Source organism: Anomaloglossus baeobatrachus, chromosome 5 (genome assembly GCF_048569485.1).
Source record: "Anomaloglossus baeobatrachus isolate aAnoBae1 chromosome 5, aAnoBae1.hap1, whole genome shotgun sequence".
NCBI lineage: Eukaryota > Metazoa > Chordata > Amphibia > Anura > Aromobatidae > Anomaloglossus > Anomaloglossus baeobatrachus.
Genome location: NC_134357.1, coordinates 566,155,163 through 566,177,964, shown reverse-complemented (window position 1 = coordinate 566,177,964; position 22,802 = coordinate 566,155,163). Strand labels below are relative to the sequence as shown.

Sequence of the window (22,802 nt, the reverse complement as noted above, 5' to 3'; positions counted from 1 at the left end):
CATTACGTGTTATCATGGCAAAAGAACAGCCAGTCAGTCCAAGGAAGTTTTCAAGACATTTGGATTGAAGGGGAAGGATCAATTGGACCCCAACAAATGGGATACAATAACAGCTACTAGAGCAGGAGTGATAGCAGATAAATCATGGACTGAACTAGTCAGAACTCTTTCTGACATGGCAAAAACAGCCCACGATCAAGGTTGGATATACCATGAAGAATCAGACACATGGGAAGAAGCTGCGAAGAAGGCTAATAAGAATCAGCAGCCTCCTCCGTACCTGTCAGCTACTCCTGGAACAGCTCCAAAAATAGCAGGATCCCCGGAATGGACCTGCACAAACTGTAGCCAACAAAATCCGGACTGGAGTGAAACATGCCTAGCCTGTGCAGCCCCACAGCACAAGCTACAAGCCACAAGCCACAGCACCAGTGCCTCTTTATCCCGTAGTGGAAAGAAGAGCAAAATGCTCCAGACCCGACTAGAAACCCAGTCAGTTTTTCACGTTACCTGAACCAAATACAGGTCTCCTACAGAAGCACTTGGTTGGACATGGAAGGTTTGTGTAGAGTTAAAATGTCTCCCGAACTGTATGCCAAACTCACTGCCCACCTGACAGAACATGCTCCGGACGATACCCGTAATGTGGAATCGGGCCAAGACTTCATGATAAGACTCAGTCTCTTCTGCGCCCAGGAGCAAAGAACTAAAGGCACAATGGGACCAGTGCATCAAGGTCCTGTGGAGAATGTCAGCTTATTTTACTACAGATTGATGCAGTCATTCGCAAATGAAGGGCTGGACTTACAAGCGGGTGCAATACGTCGCCTGATGGTAAGATCCTTCATGGATGGAATACATGCACCTCTGGCAGAAAGATTGAAAGCGTGCTGCCCAGAATGGAGGAACATGGAAGACATAGATCTTCTAGTCAACAAAGCAAGTGGCTTAGAAACCGACGCAAAGGATAAAAGGAGCAACAAGAAAGTTGTCATAGCAGCAGTGGACTGCCAGCCAGAAGGTACAAGAAAGAAGGCTCCGACCTGCTACTATTGTGGAGTCAGAGGACGTGATCAGAGACTGTAGAAAGAAGAAGAGGGACACTCAAAACCGACCCGAGAGTCAGGAGGAGAAGACTGCCTGACTTGCGGCAGCACGGGATAGGGATGCCAGAGGTCCATTTATACATGTCCCCCTTCACATTGGCAACAAGGAAATAAGAGCTTTGGTGGACTCAGGAGCCTCACGCTCCTGAACCCCAGGAACCTAGTGCCTGAAGGATCCATCTCATCTGAAGCTACTGTAGTATCCGGATTTGATGGACAAGCCCAGATAATCCCAATAACACATCCACTGAAGGTGAAACTGGGACCACACATGTTCGTGTCTAAATTCTTAGTGTCCCCCCTGGGTGGAGATGCCCTAGTGGGAGCCGATCTACTATCAAGACTACAAGCTCAGATTGTCTACAATGAAGATGGATCTGCTATCCTGCAAATTCCAAAAGATATCCCAGAAGAAGTCCTGTGCACTCTCCAGATGATAGAAGATCAACCAGAATCTGATGTTACACGTGAAGTAAACACGGATCCAATACTTCTACAAGTTCCTGCAAAACTCTGGTCCACATAAAAAACTGACATCGGCACACTACCCGTGCCCACAGTAAAAGTTTCAGTCGAGCCTGGAATTACGCCACCGCAGCTGAGACAATCCCCCCTCCCGCTACCTCTCGCAGTACATCTACCAGTACGTGGATGATTTACTACTGTGCTTCCCTAGTGAAGAGAAATGCTTACCTTTCTGGCAGAAGTAGGATGCAAAGCAAGCAGAGATAAATGCAGACGGTGGATTCCCAATGCGTCACTACTCATGCAACCGCTGTATGATTGCACAAAGAATGTTCCTTTTTCCCTTACAGAAGAAGCTTGACAAAACTTTCAAAAGCTCAAGGAACTAGTGATTGATGCATCTGCTCTGGCACTACCAAACTATGATCTCACCTTTAATCTGTTCGTAGCAGAGCTTCAAGGATTTGCCGTAGGAGTACTCACCCAGAAGACGGACAAACATCACATAATCGGGTACTACTCCTCTCAACTCGACAACGTCACCAGAGCAGCACCAACCTGTGTCCGTGCTGTTACAGCAGTTTCAAACATACTGCAGAAAGCATTTGAAATCTCACTCGATTTCCCGACTACCATCCTTACCAGCCATTACATCTATGCTGTTCTCAATCAAGTGCAGCTGAAACACCTCTCCATGGCAAGACAAGTCAGACTTCAGTGCACGCTGTAGCTACCCCCCAAACATCTCATTTGCTCGAGTTACAAGTCTAAACCTTGCTGATCTGCTGATCTTTACAAGTTTAGAAGGGGGGACAGAAGAGAGTGACAGAAGAGAGGACAGAAGAGAGTGACAAACGTACCAGCGCACCATTTGATCATGATTGTCAGGAACTCATTGAACATGAGGCAAAGCCCCTGCACAATATACAGGCAACACCGCTTACAAATCCAGACTTTGAACTTTTTGTGGATGGTAGCGGATACGCTGATGAAGCAGGCAAGTTCCACACCGGATTTGCAGTAGTGACTCTATATGCAGTCTTAGCCAAACAACCGCTACCTCCACGCATATCTGCTCAAGAAGCAGAACGTCTTGCTCTCATCTGGGCAATTGAGTTTCTGGAAGAACGAACAGCGAACATCTACACGGACTCAGCCTATGCACACGGCATTGTGCACGATTTTGGCACTATCTGGCAGACAAGAGGATTCCTGACAGCAACAGGAAATCCCATCAGGCATGGAGCCTCAGTGAAGAAACTAATGGAAGTAGCCTTGATACCAAAACAGCTAGCAATCATAAAGCTTGCTGCCCACACCAAGGCTCAAACACCCGAGGCAAGGGGAAATCGCTTGGCCGATCAAACAGCAAAACAAGCCGCCTTACTGCCTTTGAAGGAGACGGAAACAGTGTCAACGACGGAGGAAGAAATGCAGAACCTCTTTGAGACACAAGAAAACGCCTCTGAGGAAGAAAAGGCCGGATGGCGGGCCAAGGGGGCAGAAAAGGTGGAGGGGATTTGGCGCCTAAACGGACTTCCCGTCCTGCCACGCAGTTGGTTCCCTGCCATTTTCCAAGTACTCCACTATCCCACACACGGTAGCACAAACTCAATCATGAACCAGATGCAACCATATTGGATAGCCCCCGGCTTCAGACAATACGCCTCCCAGAGAATAAAGGATTGTCACATCTGTCAACAACACAATCCAGGCCAGCTAACTAAATCCCTGCAAAGACACATGCCAAAGACGTTTGCCCCATTTCAAAGAGTATAAATAGACTATATACAGTTGCCAAAACATGGCATCTACGAGTTTGTACTTGTCTGTGTAGACCTCTTCTCAGGATGGCCAGAGGCCTACCCTGTCAGTTCAGCCACAGCCCGAATTACAGCAAAGAAATTGGCCTGTGAGCTGGTGCCTCGGTTTGGACTCCCTGAAGTCATAGAGTCAGACCGAGGTACTCATTTCACTGGACAAGTTTTTCAGAACACCTGTGCCCTGTTAGGCATGCAGTCAGCCTTACACACACCTTACCACCCACAGTCATCAGGGAAAGTGGAAAGGTTAAATGGAACTCTAAAGCTCAAACTAGCCAAGGCAGTGGAGGAGACTGGTAGACCATGGACAGAATGTCTCCCCATAGTTCTTTACTCTATAAGGACTACCCCACAGGGAAAGCACAGGCTCTCACCCTTTGAAATACTCTTTGGTAGTGCACCCAGATTAGGATGCTACTTCCCGCAGGAGTTACACCTGCAATGTGATAGCCTAACGTCTTATGTTGTTTCCCTGCAGAAGAGACTAACTGAAACCCATCAAAGGGTCTACTCTTCTCTACCTGATCCTGATGCTGTTCCAGGAACCCACTCCCTAAAGCCTGGTGACCGGGTCTACTTAAAGAAGCACGTGAAAAAGACCCTTGAGCCACGATTCGAAGGGCCTTTGACTGTCCAGCTGACCACTCCAACCTCCGTCAAACTTGAGGGGAGATCGACATGGGTCCATGCCAGCCACTGCAAGAAGGCCTAATACTGCTGATAAGTATTTCTATGTGTACTCCCTTTTTGGGGCCTTCTACACCATGGCAGAATTAATTTGAGACCCATCATGAAGTGTTAGCTGAAAAACTTGAGATCACAGACTGCTGGATATGTACACACGCACTTGTGACAGCCTCTTCCATGCCATACTTAGCCATACCAGTCCCAATAAACAAAGTGTTTCAATGGGGAGGCTGTTACAACAGACTATCAGTGTTCCAAGTGTTACTCTGTTTACTAGTTGCTTATGTAGTGTTCAAGTTGCTAATGACTTTGTTTTCCCGCTGCTTGAAGCACTGTAGATACAATGATTATTCAGCACCCGTAAGAAATCACTAATATGCCTTTTTTCTCTTCTCTACTCTTTCCTCTAGAAATCACCTTGGCGTATCATGATGAGACTCCTATCGAGAGGCATGCAGGCAGTCCTGGGTGACGGATGTGAGACGACACTCCCTGAGCAAACCCGCGGCTCAGAAAGTATCTGGAGGCTAGCCTGCTTTCTCTATAGTCCAAAGCTTCTCGATGGCCCCCTGTCCATCAATCACGCCAATAGGGGGGATTGTGAGGAAAGAGTTAACCTTTTTCACTGACTTAGAAAATAATAGAAATTCATTCTCCCTGACAAGACCGAACCAGACTTATTTGCGTAATAAACTGTGAGACCAACTTCAAGGACGCAGAATGTTTTGACTTAGAGACGACTGAAAAACATCTTGTTATTGGAGTATAAGTCATTATATTAATTTCTCTTGCTGGGAATATGTAATTCACGCCTTTAATGAATATGTATGTTGCATAGTTACGCCCTAATCAACTTTGTATAACTTTGTAATGTAAACAATACCAATACACTTTCTATTCGGAGCCGCACATCTCCAGTCTTATGTGTATAACGGCGTTCGCTTGTTTTCATTGAGACGGAGTAGCAGAGGGGGGGTCACCGGTACCTTCTCTGCATTCGGACATCGCTGGCAACAGCTGTGACCGTTAGGTCAACCTAACAGTGTCATTAGTACTATTTCTGTATGGTCCATAGTCTGGTGATGGCTGTTAACAACTCCCAGTATCTACTCACCATACTGAGAGTTGTAGGTTCATATGATACAAATGTATATGGGGCTGACCCGACATTATAATTTATCACTATACTAAGGTTGGTTCTTGTAGTCAAGTACTTATGGTGGTTCTGGTGATGTATTCCTGTAATGATGGTAGTACTAATGTTGTATCTATTTACAACACCAACCCATCATCAATACAGGAGTTACTCACCAGAGCCATCAGTAGTACATGAATACAGCAGCAGAGGCAGAACCACGATCACTACATGAATACATCACGAGAACCACCATCAGGACATGAATATAGCACCAGAACCACCATCAGTTTTGTTGAAAGCCATATTGCATAAACATCGTACACCCACAGCACCGCTCTGCATATGTCATACACACGGCACTGCCCCGTACACGTCATACACACACGGCACCGCCCCATACACGTCATACACACATGGCTCCGCTCCACATACTTTGTACACACACGGTTCCGCTACATCCAGACAAATCCCTCCTGACCCCACACATAACCTTCCCCTCATCCAGCACCATGACACCCAGCACACAGCACAGCAGAGTCCTGCATACACTGAGGCGCTGATCATGTGACCCTGACTCCTCCCCTCCATGTGACATCATCACAGGTCCTGGAAGCACAGAGCAGCCATATATCTAGTGTGCGGCTCTGCAGGTGGAGGTGTGTGGAGATTCCCCATTACTGGGCTCAGGCTCCATACACATTAGATGCTGGGGGAGAACAATCGCTCTATAGAAGAGAATTCTCCTGATTGCCCCGTGAAGGATGGATATGGACAGGGACAAGATGGCGGAGAGGATATTACACCTCACCCTAGAGATCCTCTTCCGGCTTACTGGAGAGGTGAGAGATTCTGATGACGTCACATTACATCATTCTTATCTATGGGAATAACAGATGGACAGAACTGGAGAGGTGAGGACTCTGGAAATGTCTGGCGTGAGATTTCTTACTGTGTCTCTCCATAACCAGGATTACACAGTAGTGAAGAAGACCTCTAGTGAGCGCTGTCAGGCCCCTGTGTCTGAGGGATGGGGAAGACCCCTGAGCCCAATCACGGGGCCTCCACCTCACCCCCCGATACATGAGGACATCAATGACCAGAAGATCCTAGAACTCACCTACAAGATGATTGAGCTGCTGACTGGAGAGGTGACACTGCTGGGAATGCTGGGACATTATACAGTAACACTATGAAGGGATCGGGGGTGACGGTATCATTGTATGTGTCAGGTTCCTATAAGGTGTCAGGACGTCACCGTCTATTTCTCCATGGAGGAGTGGGAGTATTTAGAAGGACACAGAGATCTGTACGAGGACGTCATGATGGAGGATCCCCAGCCCCTCACATCACCAGGTAATAGACAGGACTAAATACACACGGCCTATAATTATCTGTATGTAAGGAATGAATTCAGCCCCTGTATGTGTCTCCTCCAGGTCTATCCAGTAAGAGGACAACACCAGAGAGATGTCCCCGTCCTCTTCTCCCACAGGACTGTAAACAAGAAGATCCCGATGTTCCTCAGGATCCTCAGGTAGATGGAGAGAAGGTGCCATGAAATCTCCCTATGATGTGTAGACGGCTGTGAAGGTCTTGTGCTCAGTCTTGTTTTATCCTCCAGTATTATATGTGTTATACTTGTGTAATGAGAGCGGTGGAGATGGCAGGATTAGAGCTGATCATAGATGGGACTTCTCCATCTGTCTGTGACTTTTACAATATTTCTTTCAGGGTGAAGATCTGCCCCATATTAATACTACAGAGACATATGTGAGAGGTGATGAGTGGAGTAAAGAGGAGATTCCTACAGATAACCGCCCAGGTGAGTAGCGGCCACTAAATGCAGAAAAGTCTAAGAAGTATAAGGTATAAGAGGTTTCCCGAACATCCTAGACATGGAAAATGAGCATTTTATAGTGGATTGAACACACACATATTTACTGTATATAATCATGCATTTTGAGTTTTCTTTCCCTTTTCAGATAGGAAATTAACATTGATCAAGTATGATCTATTACTCTCACACGCCGTTTGGCTCAATACTCACCAAGTGTCATGGCGGTATCTGGTGTTGTTTAGCAACAGACTCTGACATTCCACGCTGTGGTTTTCTGGGGCTTCTGAGTTGCACAGGTAGGCTCTGGCATCGACCAGCTGTGTGCTCATTAGTGATCAGGCTAGCAGGGGTTAATCTCTCCTAGCTGGCTCTTTACCTCTAGGATCATATGTTATGAGAAACCTGTCACAGCTTCTCCCCGCCTTTTTAAGATGGTGGAAACTGACTTCCTGTGCTGATTATAGCTTTAAGAGATACCGGCCCATGTGCTGTTGTGATCCAGTTGTTGGTGAACTGCTGAGGGCTGTTTGGTGTGTTGTGGAAATTCTCTTGTCATCTGTTTATTTCCTCCCTGATCTTTATTTCCTACTGATCACGTATTGTCTAATAGTTCTGTGTGTGAGATTGCTGTGAGTTAGAGTTTTGGTTTCCCCATTTGTCTATTTGTGTGGGTTTAACCACTCCTGTCCTGGCCCTCCCCTAGGGTGAGGTATTAGAGCAGGGCTGGCCAGAAGCAGGACTAGGTTGGCGGTCCAGACCTCTTCACCGTCAGAAGTATCTTTGGGATAAGGGACAGCTAGGGCCCCCTAGCATGAGGGCCAGTCTAGGAGCTCTGGTCCCTGGTTATCCCCTTATACGTCATGACAATTGAGTAATGAACACGTACCTGTCGCGGGCGGGGAGGAGGGTGTCAGCACACCGCGCTCACCCCTTCTGCTCGGGTCCGGCAGTTGCTCCTGGTGGCTCGAGCCGTGGGCCGGATCCCGGGGTGTCTCAAGCGACACTCCTCGCCCGTGAGTGAAAGGGGGTGTTTGTTGGGTGTGGGGATTGTTATAGTTCGTGACGCCACCCACGGTTGTGGTGACTGCACCACCGCTGCTCAGTGTGGGGGTCCCGGGGATGGTGATGCGGAGCAGCCAGGTGTTGTGTTGCCCCTCCGTGGGTAGGGGTTGGTGATCCCGGGGCCCGGTGATGAGATGTGAAGTGTAGGGCCTGGAGGGCGCAGGGACGCGGGGGCAGCGCTGTGCCTTGCGGCACTATGGTACTCACTCAGCCTGACACACGGACACAGTTTGTACGGTAAACCAACGGCTGGTAGGACGGTCCCACAGACGGCTGCACCTGCACTCCCGGTAGGTAACGGTGACGTTTCTCTTCCTTGCACCTATGTTGTCTGATGGTAGCGGTGGATTCCCTCCGGTTACCCGCTCCCCGACTGCAATCTGGGCCGGAGGAGCTCTACACTTTGCCCGCAGGCGCTGGCCCTGGGGAAACTTGTGCCTTGGCGGTGGCGGTGTCTCCCCGGTAATGGTCGGGCTGTTGCCGTCAATCGGGACTTGGTTGCTGGGGGATCTGCGTCCCCGTCACTGACGGATTTGGCAAATCTGGCGACTCCTAGCCTTGCCGGGGTCCGAGAGGCCCCTGCCCTGGTGCTGACTGTCCTTCGGAACACTGCTCCAGACCACCGGGCACACAGCCAACGGGGTCCTTCCAGGAACTTCCAAACTGTCCCCCTCCAAACAGTCACCGCCGTCGCTGACCTTGCTGTTCTGGCCCTACACAAAGCGGGGCTCTCAGGCTTTCTTTCCTTCTGTCACTTTGCTTACTCTTCTCCTTTACTACTTTCCTTACTTTCACCACTTTCACTTCTCTGTTTACTCTAGCCCCTGCCTGGGCTACTCCTCACTCCTTCCACTTCCTCCTCCCTGACTCAACTGCCTGTTTTCTTCCTGCCTCCAGTGTTGTGAGCTCCTCGGTGGGCGGAGCCAACCGCCTGGCCCACCCCCTGGTGTGCATCAACCAACTCCTGGAGCAAGGCAACAAGGATTTCTGGTTAGCAGGTGTGCCTACCTGGAGTGTGGGGTGTGGTGGTGTGTGACCTGTGTCCCCTGGCTTGCCCAGGTCGACACATTCCCCATTAGCAAAATGCAGACCGTCCGCGGGCTGCCGTCCTACACCGGTTTTATTTTTCTGTAATAGGGGATAACAAGGGTTAATCAAACATCAATAACATTTTTAATCAAAAACTCTTCCCAAGACGGGAGGCACATTTACTTAAACGTTGCAACGGTGTACGGTCACGGTTTCCGCTCTCTCCCACCCAAGCAACCTGGCCCTGATGCTGCCCCTAAAGCCCAGGCAGCACCCCTTGACCCACAGTCCAGCACAAGTTACCCGAGCGGGATCTGTCCTTCCCCTCCAGAGGGTAGCCACCGGTTCCTTTGGTGGCTGGGCCCTGGCCTGCTCTGCTCAGGGCCCTCCCTCTGACTTTCCCATTCTGCCGTGGAAGGGAGTGCTTCTGGGGCTTCCAACCCCATCTCCAGATCCACCGGCAGGCGGCCAGGCCGAGCCCTCATCAGATACGCTGGGGTGCACTTCGTCGAGCTGGACGGGATATTATTATACATGTCGACCAAGTCAGGTAGCTTTTCCGGCCACATGTTCCGTTCTTCCAGCGGTAGCGTCTTGAGGAGCCCCAGGACCAAGTGATTCATTTTCTCGCACATGCCGTTGGTTTGGGCGTGGTACGGAGTGGTCCGGATCTTCTTGCAGCCGTACAACTGGCAGAATTCGTGAAACACTTCTGCTTCAAAAGCCGGACCTTGGTCAGTTAGCACCTTCTCGGGGTACCCATGGGGTCGGCAGAAATAAGCCTGGAACGCTCGAGCAGCGGTTCGACCAGTTAGGTCCTTAACGGGGACTACCACCATAAATCTTGAGTAGTGGTCTACCATGGTCAATGCGTAGGTGTACCCACTTCGGCTAGGGGTGAGCTTGACATGGTCCAGGGCGACCAGCTCCAGCGGCTGATGGGTGACTATGGGATGTAACGGTGCCCGCTGGCTAGTCTCGTCCTTTCTCCTCAGTGTACAAGGACCACATTCTCGACACCAGGCTTCCACCGATTCACGCATCCCACTCCAATAAAACCGCTCCCTCAACAGCATCTCCAGCTTCTTCCACCCGAAGTGGCCAGCACCATCGTGGTATGCCCGCAGTACAGTAGCGACATCAGCCTGAGGAACGATTAACTGGCATATTTTCTCATGGGTCTTCGGGTTGATCAGCTCACGGTACAGCCTCCCTTGGTGCAGGTAAAGCCGTTTCCGTTCTTTCCACAAGCGTTGGGCTTCGGCTGGAGCGCTGGGGTCCATTCCCATGGCGCCTTGTTCCACCAGAGTCTTGACAAGGCGGACAGCCGGTGCTTGGTCCTGGGCGTCCTGCCACTCTTGACTGGGCCGCGGGTCCAGATCCACCCTTTGCTGACATACCTGTACCCTCTCAGTAGGCGGCTGGTGAAACGCAGGCAACTCAATCTCCTCGAGGTCGTCATCCTCACACCCCTCTTCTGACAAATGGGGCATCCGGGAGAGTGCATCTGCATTGATGTTGACACGACCAGCTCGGTACTTTATGGTGAAATCATAGTTGGCTAACCGGGCTACCCACCGCTGCTCCAGCGCGCCCAACTTGGCCGTGTTCAGGTGAGTTAGCGGATTGTTGTCCGTAAACGCGGTGAATTTTGCTGCCGCCAGGTAGTGGCGGAACCGCTCTGTGATAGCCCACACCAACGCCAATAGCTCGAGCTTGAAGGAGCTATAGTTCTCAGGGTTCCTTTCGGTCGGCCGGAGTTTTCGGCTGGCGTAGGCAATCACCTTCTCCTTTCCATCCTGGACCTGGGACAAGACCGCTCCTAGCCCCACGTTACTAGCGTCCGTGTGGAGGATGAACGGGCGCCCATAGTCAGGGTACGCCAAGACCTCTTCTCCGGTCAAGGCCGCCTTCAACTGGCCAAAGGACTCCTCATGCTTGTCCTCCCACAGCAGTGGGGCTCCAATGGGTCTACCACCTTTGGTCTGTCCCACGAGGAGATCTTGCATGGGGGCAGCCATCTTCGTGTACCCCTTTATAAAGCGCCGATAGTACCCCACTAGTCCCAGGAACTGCCTTACTTCCCTCACTGTGGTTGGTCTCGGCCAGCCCTGGATGGCGGTGATCTTCTCCGGGTCGGGAGCGACACCATCCGCACTCACCACATGTCCTAGATACTGCACCCTGGGTTTCAGCAGATGGCACTTCGAGGGCTTCAACTTCATCCCGAACTTGGCAAGGGACGCGAACACCTCGGCCAGGTGTTCCAGATGGACCTCATACGTCTGGGAATAAACAATCACATCATCCAAATACAGCAGGACGGTCTCGAAGTTTAAATGTCCCAGACAGCGCTCCATCAACCGTTGGAAGGTCCCGGGGGCATTGCACAGCCCAAACGGCATGCTATTGAATTCGCAGAGCCCCATCGGGGTGGTGAAGGCGGTCTTCTCCCGGTCCTCGGGGGCCACGGCCACTTGCCAGTATCCGCTGGTGAGGTCAAGGGTCGAGAAGTAGTTTGCAGTTCTCAGTGCAGCCAAAGATTCTTCAATACGAGGCAATGGATAGGCATCTTTATGGGTTATCTGGTTGATCTTCCGGTAGTCCACACACATCCGCATGGTACCATCCTTCTTCTTGACCAGTACCAACGGAGCGGCCCAGGGACTACAACTGTCCCGAATAACCCCTGCCTCCTTCATATTCTTCAACATATCCTTGGCACACTGGTAATGTGCAGGGGGAATAGGTCTATACCTCTCTTTGATAGGGGGATGTTCACCCGTGGGGATGTGGTGTTGGACCCCCTTGACCTGCCCAAAGTCTAGGGGGTGTTTACTGAAAACCTGTTCGTACTCCTGCACTACCCTGTGTACCCCTGCCCTGTGATGTGTAGGGGTGTCGTCAGTGCCCACATGTAGCTGTTGGTGCCACTCCTTGGTGTCCCCCCTGGGGTGGGGAAGTGCTGGTGGTAGGTGGGCGTGTGGATGGACGGGCTTCCTGGATAGTGTGAGGGTCCAGGGTGAGCAGCTTGGCAATGGTGGCATACCGGGGGAGCCTGACTTCTTCCTCCCCACAGTTCAACACTCTCACAGGCACTCTCCCTTTCTTCACATCTACCACCCCTCGGGCGGCCACTACAGTGGGCCAGTGCTCGGAAGGCATGGGCTCCATCATCGCAGGGTAGTCACGCCCCTGAGGCCCTACTGCTGCCCTACACCAGATCATCATCTCACTCCTAGGGGGCACAGTCAATGGAGCAACATCCATCACTCGCACTCCACCAATCTCCCCTCCGGTTGAGCTTACATGCTGGCGGTACATCAGGGCGCGGATCTCACGCTGCACAGCCCTCTGCCGGCTCCCCGCCGCCGTGGCGGCTAGCTGTTGCAAAAGGTTCAACACATCAGCCATGCAGTGTTCCATCACATTGGTTCCCAGCACTATTTTCGGGTTATGATCACTGGGTTCATTCATAATCACAATCATGCCCTGATGTTGCAGTTCAGCTTGCCCCACTGTCATAGCCACTTCTTTATACCCCACCTGGGTCAATGGAAGTCCATTAGCGGCAATCAAATTTATACTAGGGTCTGGAGGCGCCAGCTCGTCTGTGGCCCAATACTGCTGATACAACGTGTACGGTATGGTAGTTACCTGTGATCCAGTGTCCAAGAGAGCCATCACTGGTATGCCGTCCACAGCCACGGGGATGATAGGGCAGGCCCCAACATATCGGTCTCGCCAGTCCGGGGGGCCACGGTGTTCTACTCCTGAGGATTGGCCCGGGGCCCCAGGGGTTGCTCGTTTAACGGGCACTGTCGGTAATAATGGCCCGGCTTACGGCACTTGTAGCAGATTGGAGGTCTGCTCCGCGGGTTGTTAACGCTTCTCCGCTGCATCCAGGGAACATCTTCGGGACTGTCAGCGAGCTGTATCTGCGCTGGAGGCTGGGATCTGGTCAGAGGTTGCAGTGCAGCAAGGATTTTGGCAAGGTCTCCGTCCAGGCGACGGACCTGGGCGGCCAACTCTTCGACGGTGCTGCTCGGGGCTGCAGGCATTACAGAGGTTGGTTTGCCTGAGGCTGCCGTAACAGGAGCTGTCTCGACGGGCCACGGGACGGGTTCCAGAACTTCAGCGGCTAGGGGCTGTAGTGCTTTAATAGCCCGCTCCTTTAACACAGCAAAGTCCACATCAGGGTGTTCTAGGGCCCACAGCCGGAGTTGTTTACGATCCTCAGGGGACCTCATCCCCTGCGCAAATTGCTCCACTAACATCTTATTGCTATCCGCCTCATTAATAGAGTTCACCCGCTTCAACGTGCGGAGGGCGGACTGCAGACGTAGAGCATAGTCCCGAATGCTATCCCCAGCTCGTTGCCGGCACTGGTAAAACTGCATCCTCAGCTCAGCTTCGGTCCGGGTCTCGAAGGCAGTCTGTAGCCTCTCGAAGATGGTGGCTACAGAGAGCCGGTCCCCCTCGGCCCAGGTCTCCGCTTCCTGCTCCGCCGCACCGGTTAACTGGCCTAGCACTATCGCAGCACGTTGCTTATCAGTCAGGGGGTACAGCTCTAGCAACGGGTTAAGCTTTTTCCGGAAGGCCGGTAGGGCATCCGGTTTCCCGTCATACTGCGGCAGCCAGGCAGCTCCGGGTGCATAGGGCAAGGAAAACGGCATGACCTGAGCAAGCGCGGGAGCCGCGGCACCTCCCGCCGGTGCGGCCAAGACCTGGGCAGGCCCATTCCCTTCCGCGGGTGCCGCTGCGGCTGCGACCACCGCTCCTCCAGCGGCTCCGTCGGGCGCAGACATCTTGTTTCCGTCCCCCTTAGCTCTTTCCGGCCCCTCCTCTCTCGGGGCGGGGTTTTGGCCTTCGCGCCTCTACTGCTCGAGAAGACGCTCGAGCGGGAACTTTTCGCGCCAAAGATGGCGGCTTCTGAAATTTTTCCGCCGGATGCCTCCGGCGGTAACAAGGCGCACCTCTACCAGACGGCAGAGCGGTAAGATCCTGTTCGTGACGCCAAGTTGTCGCGGGCGGGGAGGAGGGTGTCAGCACACCGCGCTCACCCCTTCTGCTCGGGTCCGGCAGTTGCTCCTGGTGGCTCGAGCCGTGGGCCGGATCCCGGGGTGTCTCGAGCGACACTCCTCGCCCGTGAGTGAAAGGGGGTGTTTGTTGGGTGTGGGGATTGTTATAGTTCGTGACGCCACCCACGGTTGTGGTGACTGCACCACCGCTGCTCAGTGTGGGGGTCCCGGGGATGGTGATGCGGAGCAGCCAGGTGTTGTGTTGCCCCTCCGTGGGTAGGGGTTGGTGATCCCGGGGCCCGGTGATGAGATGTGAAGTGTAGGGCCTGGAGGGCGCAGGGACGCGGGGGCAGCGCTGTGCCTTGCGGCACTATGGTACTCACTCAGCCTGACACACGGACACAGTTTGTACGGTAAACCAACGGCTGGTAGGACGGTCCCACAGACGGCTGCACCTGCACTCCCGGTAGGTAACGGTGACGTTTCTCTTCCTTGCACCTATGTTGCCTGATGGTAGCGGTGGATTCCCTCCGGTTACCCGCTCCCCGACTGCAATCTGGGCCGGAGGAGCTCTACACTTTGCCCGCAGGCGCTGGCCCTGGGGAAACTTGTGCCTTGGCGGTGGCGGTGTCTCCCCGGTAATGGTCGGGCTGTTGCCGTCAATCGGGACTTGGTTGCTGGGGGATCTGCGTCCCCGTCACTGACGGATTTGGCAAATCTGGCGACTCCTAGCCTTGCCGGGGTCCGAGAGGCCCCTGCCCTGGTGCTGACTGTCCTTCGGAACACTGCTCCAGACCACCGGGCACACAGCCAACGGGGTCCTTCCAGGAACTTCCAAACTGTCCCCCTCCAAACAGTCACCGCCGTCGCTGACCTTGCTGTTCTGGCCCTACACAAAGCGGGGCTCTCAGGCTTTCTTTCCTTCTGTCACTTTGCTTACTCTTCTCCTTTACTACTTTCCTTACTTTCACCACTTTCACTTCTCTGTTTACTCTAGCCCCTGCCTGGGCTACTCCTCACTCCTTCCACTTCCTCCTCCCTGACTCAACTGCCTGTTTTCTTCCTGCCTCCAGTGTTGTGAGCTCCTCGGTGGGCGGAGCCAACCGCCTGGCCCACCCCCTGGTGTGCATCAACCAACTCCTGGAGCAAGGCAACAAGGATTTCTGGTTAGCAGGTGTGCCTACCTGGAGTGTGGGGTGTGGTGGTGTGTGACCTGTGTCCCCTGGCTTGCCCAGGGCGACACATACCGTATATCATAAAAGTGAGTACATCCATCACATTTTTGTAAATTTTTCATTATAACTATTCGTAGAGCTACACTACAGATCTGACCCTGTGATACAATGTAAAGTCCTCAGTGTACAGCTTGTATAAGGCTGGTTTCACACTACGTTTTTTTTTAACATGCGTCCTGAACGTTTTTTTTTTTGCAGCAAAAGCGGATCCAGTGCAAATACATTTAATTTCAATGTATTTGCAAAGGACCCGCGTTGACCTGCGTTTGCGTGCAGTATAGTGAGGATCCAGCGAGTTGCAGTATTTTAACATTTTTCAAAAACGCTACTTGTAGCGTTTCTGAGCTGCATCCAAATACTGTTTGTCACTGGATCCTGATAATACCGCACGCAAACGCATGTGAACGCTGGCATGCTGATAGACATTATCCTGTTGGGCAGAAACCAGTGTGATCACACAGAGTCTCTCTCTGTCAGTCTCTCTCTCTCTCCCTCTGTCGGTCTCTATCTCTCTTGGTCTCTGTCGGTCGGTGTCTCTCTCTCTCTGTCTGTCTCTGACTCTTTCCGGCTCATCCTGAACTGCCCTGGTGCGGTGGCAATCGGGGTAATAAGGAGTTAATGGCAGCCCATAGCTGCCACTAAGTCTTAGGTTAATCATGGCAGGCGTCTATGAAACACCCCCAATGATTAACCTGTAAGTGAAAGTAAATAAACACATACACCCGAAAAAATCCTTTATTTGAAATAAAAATGACAAAAAAACACCCTCTTTCACCACTTTATTAAAATCCCTAAATACCCCTCCAGGTCCGACGTAATCCACAGAGGTCCCATGACGCTTTCAGCTCTGCTACATGAAGCTGACAGGAGCGGCAGTAGAGCACCGCCTCTCGCTGTGAGCTCCATGCAGCAACTGAAGTGAGTCGCGCTGTCAGCAGAGACGTCACTCAGGTAGTACCGGTGTGTGTGTGTGTGTGGTGATGATGGGTGCGGTACTGCCTGCGTGTGTGCGGTGATGATGGGTGCGGTAGTGCCTGCGTGTGTGCGGTTATGATGGGTGCGGTAGTGCCTGCGTGTGTGCAGTGATGATGGGTGCGGTAGTGTCTCTTTTTTTTTTTTTTTTCTCTCTCTCCCTCTCCCTCTCTCTTCCTCTTTTTCTCTCTCCCTCTCTCCCTTTTTTTTCTTTCTCCCTCTTTTTCTCACTCTCTTTTTCTCCCTCTTGTTCTCTCTCTTTTTTTATCCTTCTCCCTCTTTTTCGCTCTTTTTCTCTCTTTTTCTCTTTCTCTCTTTCTCCCTCTTTTTCTCTTTTTCTCTTTCTCCCTCTTTTCTCTTTCTCCCTCTTTTCTCTCTTTTTCTCTTTCTCCCTCTTTTTCTCCATCTCTTTTTCTCTTTCTCCCTCTTTTTCTTTCTCTCATTTTCTCTCTTTCTCCCTCTTTTTTTCTCTTTCTCAATCTGAATTTTTAGTCTATCACGTTCAGTTCCCCTCACTCCCGATCATATGACTCCAATACCCGCCCATAATTTCAAGTGACAGGATCCTGTAAAATAATACATGTGTTTCTCTTTGGAAAAACAGGATCCGCTTTTGCAGCAAAAAAACGCATGTTAAAAAAAGGTAGTGTGAAAGTAGCCTAACAGTTTAAATTTGGTGCTCTTTAAGTAACTCAACACAGCCATTAATGTCTAAACCGCTGACAACAAATGTGAGTAGCGCCCTAAGTGACAATATCCAAACTGTGCCCATAGTGTCAATATTTTGAGTTACCACCATTATTTTCAATCACAGACTTAACCCTCTTTGGCATAGAGTTCACTAGAGCTTCACAGGATCCACTGGAATCCTCTTCCATCCTCCATGATGACATTACGGAGCTGCTGGATGTTAAAGTCCTTGCGCTTCTCAGTCTTACATTTGAGGAGGCCCCACACATTCTCCATTGGGTTTAGGTCTGGAGACGCTCGGCTGGTCCAGCAACTTTACCCTCAGTTTCTTTAGCGACGCAATGGTGGTCTTCGTGGTGTTTGGTGTCGTTATCATGTTGGATCATGCTTTGCTGCAGTATATGTTGGCATTCATGGTTCCCTCAATGAATTGTAACTCCCCACAGCCGGCAGCACTCATGCAGTCCCAAATCATGATACTCTCACATCATGCTTGACTGTAGGCAAGACACACTTGTTTTTGTCCTCCTCACTAGAGATAAGTGAACCTGTTCGATAAAGGTTCGCCAATTTCAAATTAGGCACGAGTCTGAGCTTGTTCGTTCAGGCTCGGCAAACCTGAGCCCCTCCCCCAAAAGTCAGTAATGTTCGTTTATGTTTGTTTTCCGCCCCTGAACTCTGGCTGCGTTTCTAAAAATGCATTTTTTAATAGCATTTTCTGCTTTGGATAGGATTGTGGTGCTGTTTGATGTGGGGGATTTGTAAAATCAGTGGAGGAGGTAAGGACTCTGCACCAGGAGAGGGCAGACTCGCGTGACACCATTTCACCATTTAGTTTTTTTCTTAAATTTATTTTGCGGATGTTCTTGCAGCCAATCACGGCGCAGCAAGGTGGAGACAGAAGGGCTTCTGTGATTGGCTTGCTTAATCACATCTCAGTCTGAATATAAATAATGGCCATTTTGTGTGAGCTCCATTTTCTTGACTGTTGCTCATTAGGGAATCTGCTGCTGCTATACAATGAGATTAGGGGTTTAATGCTAGGCAGTTTAGCTAGATAGGCCAGCAATAGTTTAGAATAGGGACTTGCAGTGTATGGAAAGGTGTTTTTGTGCCACAAAATTGGCACATTAAATTATAGAAATAGGGATTGCAGGTACTTGGAAAAACAGTTGCCAATGAGGCATCCAAATAGGTATTGCTGCCTGCTCCAAATTACACAGGCCAACACATTATTAGGTATTGATAGTGCAGTATCTACACACTGTATCTTGGCAATTTTAATTGCCTGTAGAAAAATTTAAAAACACCGCTCTGAGTATAACCACGTAATATTGGCAGACCTAATAAAGTTTTTAGTGCCGTATCTAAAAAGTGGTTCTTGACACTCTCAAAGTGACACACTCAAAGTTATAGGTATTGGTGCCTGCTGAGAAATTGCTATTGAACAAGGTAAAATGGTGTTTTTCTAACTTTTAGTATCTAAATAATTTATCTTTTGTGTCAGGTGTCTGACAGGTGTGAGCGTAGGGTTGCAAAACATCTGTTTCAAAGGGGAAGGGTACATTTACCATGAGTGGTCAATCACGATGGAGTTGTTGTACAAAGGGGAATAGGCGGTGTGTTGGAGGTGCACGTGTAGGAAGTTCTCTTAATGAAAGGTCTAGTGAAAAAATGCCAGCTCATCCTATCTCAAGAAAAATGAGAACAGTTTCCGTTAGTGGACAGCCTACTCCACTTGATTGCTTTGGCAGACGCACATCGCTTCAACTTTGAAATAAGGCTGATAAACAGCAGGTGCTATAGTGGATGGCAAGCGCTGCATCAAGTGATCTCTCCTCCTTTTCTTCCACCTCAACATCACACACAGTTCATTCCCCAGAGGTACCACCCCAATTACACTTGTTTATGCCCGTGTCACAAATGTCCAACTGGCAAAATGACTGTGGGGAACCAGACATGGGCGACTCTGCAGAGCTGTTCACATATTCTATGCCATGGGGATCACAGGTCCACTCCAAAGATTCCCAGACTGAAGAGGAGGAAAGCACCTGCACCGATGCCCAAAATCTTTGTGAGTTGGATCTTGATTTGGACGAAGTAGGGTCCCAGCAGGATGCCGACCCTCATCATCTGACGTTGAGCCTCGGAGATGGAGGTGATGATGATGAGACCCAGATACCTGAGGCGCACACGTACTGTGCTGTGATGTCAGGTCAGGAAGAGGAGGAGGCGGGCAACATAGAGCATGAAAATGGAGATCCCACTTATACTCAACTCACAGGCTTGTAGCTGAGTAGCTAAGCAGATGACAAGGATGGGGAGGAGGAGGAAGCCAAGGATGTTAGAGTGGTGATTTCTGCACAATCACGGAGTGATGCAACCATGAAAAGTACTGCATCCTCAGCCACATCTGTGGCTGAGGTGGCCAATAGCGGTTGCGGGTCTGCAGTTCGCTTGAAGGCTTGAGTAGCCTGTGCATTTTTTTGAAACCACAAAAGATGACCCAACTTCCGTTATCTGCCAATGTTGTAAACAACGACTGAGTAGAGGCAGAAATTGTAATAATTTGACTACTACATGCATGAACAGGCAAATGGTGAACCAACATATATTACTGTTGGAATCTCACGGCGCTAAAATGCTGACTACTGGGCCTACCCAGCCACCGTCTGCCAAATGAACATCATCTGCTGCTTCTTCTTCCTCCTGCATCACCGGCGAAAGAATTGTAACACAGGTCTCATACCGCAGAAACTCCTCTTGTGTACCTGCTACAGTGTGGGTGGGTGAGTGAGGGACCGTCAGGTGTTACGGAAATGACCATGTCTGGTGTTTTAGATCCATGGGAGACATCGAGCATACCACATGGTTTTCAATACAGTATTATATCTACCCCTTCACCTCCTGCACAGTCCACCGGTCAGTCGTGCACACTCTCCTCCACTCTCTCTCAGCACAGCTCTCAGTTACGCAGTTATGGTCATGTAAAAGACCATTTCCTCCCACACATCAGAAAGCAAAGTGCTTGAACTTCAAAATATTGAAACTGTTGACCACGGAAATGCTGCCTTTCCTGCTGGTGGATACAGGCGGTTTCTGAAACCTCATGGCCATTGCAGTCCCCCAGTACCAGTTGCCAGGTTGCCATTACTTCTCTAATAAAGCTGTGCCTGCACTACACCATCATGTCACAGCCAATATAACATTTTCCTTGCAAAACTCTTTATCTCCCAGGGTGCATTTCACCACTGACACCTGGATGAGCAAGCATGGCCAGGGGCGTTACATCTCGCTGACTGGGCACTGGGTTACACTGGTGGCTGGGGGGCAGTCGGGCAGGGGCTGCTTCCAAAGTGTTGAAATCCCAAGGCATTCGGGCCAAAATTCTGGATCTACCACTTCCTCTTCTGCTTCCTCCATCTCTTCTAGGGCCTCCACCTGCGGAGGTCTCCCTTAATATAACACGCTTTCCAAGAGTGCAGAGAGAATCCCCCACATCCGTACAGCTCGGTCAGGGTTCAACGCAATCAGGCAGTGCTGAAATGAATCTGTATCGGAGAATGCAGTTACACAGCTGCAGAGTTGCGGACCGCTATCCGGGCCGAGTTTGTTCAATGGCTGTCTCCACTGAACCTGGAGCCAGGGAAGGCCGTGGGTGACAATGGTGCAAAGCTGTTAGTGTCTCTACGCTTGGGGAACATAACACATGTGCCTTGCATGGCTCACATTCTCAACCTAGTTATATAGACATTTTTTACCCAGTGTCCCGAGCTGGATGCACTACTGCAGAAGGCAAGATTGGTGTGTGCTCATTTCGGCTGTTCGCACGCCGCGGCTAATCGACTGTCAACAATTTCAGTTTACCGATTAACTGGATGATAAGCTATATGCCGACACAGTGGAACTCCACTCTGCATATGTTGTAGCAACTGTGGCTGCAGCAGAAAGGCCTCCTACAGTACGCCTTGAGGCATAACCTTGGACATCGCAGTATGGATGTGGAGTAAATCACATTTGCGGAGTTGGCACAGGTAAAGGCCCTCTGCACCCTCATTAATAGCCTTGAAATAGCTACAATTATGGTTAGCGCTGACAATGCATTCCTTAGCATCACTATTCCGTTCATCTACATTTTGGAGCACACTTTGAATAGTTTGCGGGAGGAGGTTTGTATCCCAGAGAAAGCAGAGGGAGATGAGGAAGGGATAACATTTCCTGTAAGGTCCAGACAGTCTGAGCACTAGTGTGTGTTACAGGAGAATGTAGGCAATCAATGTAGGCGGGGTTATAGTAACAGAGAAACTGTTAGTGAAGGTGCAGGAGCCGAGCACCAAATGGAGGAGGAAGAGGTGATGGGCGCAGAAGACAAAGAAGATATTGGTCCTACCTCTTTTGTCCGTAGTTCGTGTGAGGGGACGGAGGAGGCAAGCTTGAGCGTTAACCCACCACCAACCCAACATGGACTTGGACCTCATGGAAGTGTCCGACACATGAGCAGCTTCTTGCTGCGCTATTTACAACATGATGTCCGTATCGTTAAGATTAGAAATCTGCTGAATACTGTGTTGCCACTCTGGTAGATCCACGATACAAGAGTGAATTTGGCAAGATGCTTCCACCCCTGGAAAGAATGCAGGAATATCGAAATACGCTTCTAGACCATCTTAAGAGTAGTTTTCCACAAGACAGGAGGGAGGCACATGGCATGCGTGGCAGTTCTATAATTGTAACCACGAGAACATTTGCGTCCTCAGCGCAGAAACATTGGCAGCAGTAGTTCATGTGCCAGAACCAATTTACATGCACCAGCAGAACAGGGTAGAAGTCTGACACATAGTCAATGACTAGAGAGGATGGTGCTGGATTATGTAGAGTTCAATATCGATGCAATAATGGGGGATTAGACCCTTTTACAATTTGGTGTTCGCTAGTCACACCTTGGAAGTTTTGGCCTGCCCGGCAGCCAGCGTTCTGTCAGAACGTGTCTCAGTGCTGCTGGATGTGTATTGACAGATAAGCGCAGCCGGCTGTCCCCTAAAAGTGTAGACCGCCTCACGTTCATAAAGATGAACAAGTTGTGGCTGTCCAGTGACTTTGCCACTTCAGTCCCAGACTGTGCAGATTAGACGATGGTGTAGTGCCAGATGTCTGTGAGCAAAAGGCCTACACCTGTCTGTCATCTTGCTTGCTCTGGTGACAAAACAAATGCTGTTTCAGGCCTTGTTCCGGTGCCTGTCCCACGCAGTCATATTGCTTTATTGGTGTATTAGTATTGTGTGCCAATTGTGGCCACTTTTCCTGTTGCCTCACCTTAGTTTTTGGAAATGTGGAGACCCTAAGTACGGTCTCCAGGTTTGGTTTGTAGTGCCAGTATTCTGGGGGCAAGAAGCCTACACCTGGCACTCAGGCATGTCTTGATTTTTAAAACTGAAATGACGGGCCACAGCCTGCAAGTTGCATGGACTGTTACTCCCTGTTTTTTTTTAAGGCTCTATGGGGAGGGGGCAGTTGATGCTACCATACTGCTTTGCTGTCTGCCTGAAAGGTTTTTGAATCTGGAGGCTCAAAGATGGGTCTCCAAGTTGGGTCTTGTCTGTAGTGGCATGGGTATGGGAGCACCAGCCCTATACCTGTCTGTCATCCACATCAATATTTCCTTCCTTATATGCCAACTGTGAGGCAGTATATGGAGAGAAGGTATGCACACCAGTGACTATGCAAGGGGAATACATGT

The 22,802-nt window shown here is 50.4% G+C and overlaps 1 protein-coding gene across 1 annotated transcript in view; it reads left to right on the top strand.

Moving 5' to 3' along the window:
- Positions 1 to 22,802, top strand: part of LOC142313039 (uncharacterized) — a 177,351-nt gene that overhangs the window by 46,423 nt on the left and 108,126 nt on the right. The window contains exons 6-8 of the mRNA XM_075352024.1: positions 6,470 to 6,572; positions 6,656 to 6,753; positions 6,951 to 7,041. Of these exons, the coding sequence (XP_075208139.1) occupies positions 6,470 to 6,572; positions 6,656 to 6,753; positions 6,951 to 7,041 (292 nt within the window). The remainder of the gene's footprint in view (positions 1 to 6,469; positions 6,573 to 6,655; positions 6,754 to 6,950; positions 7,042 to 22,802) is intronic.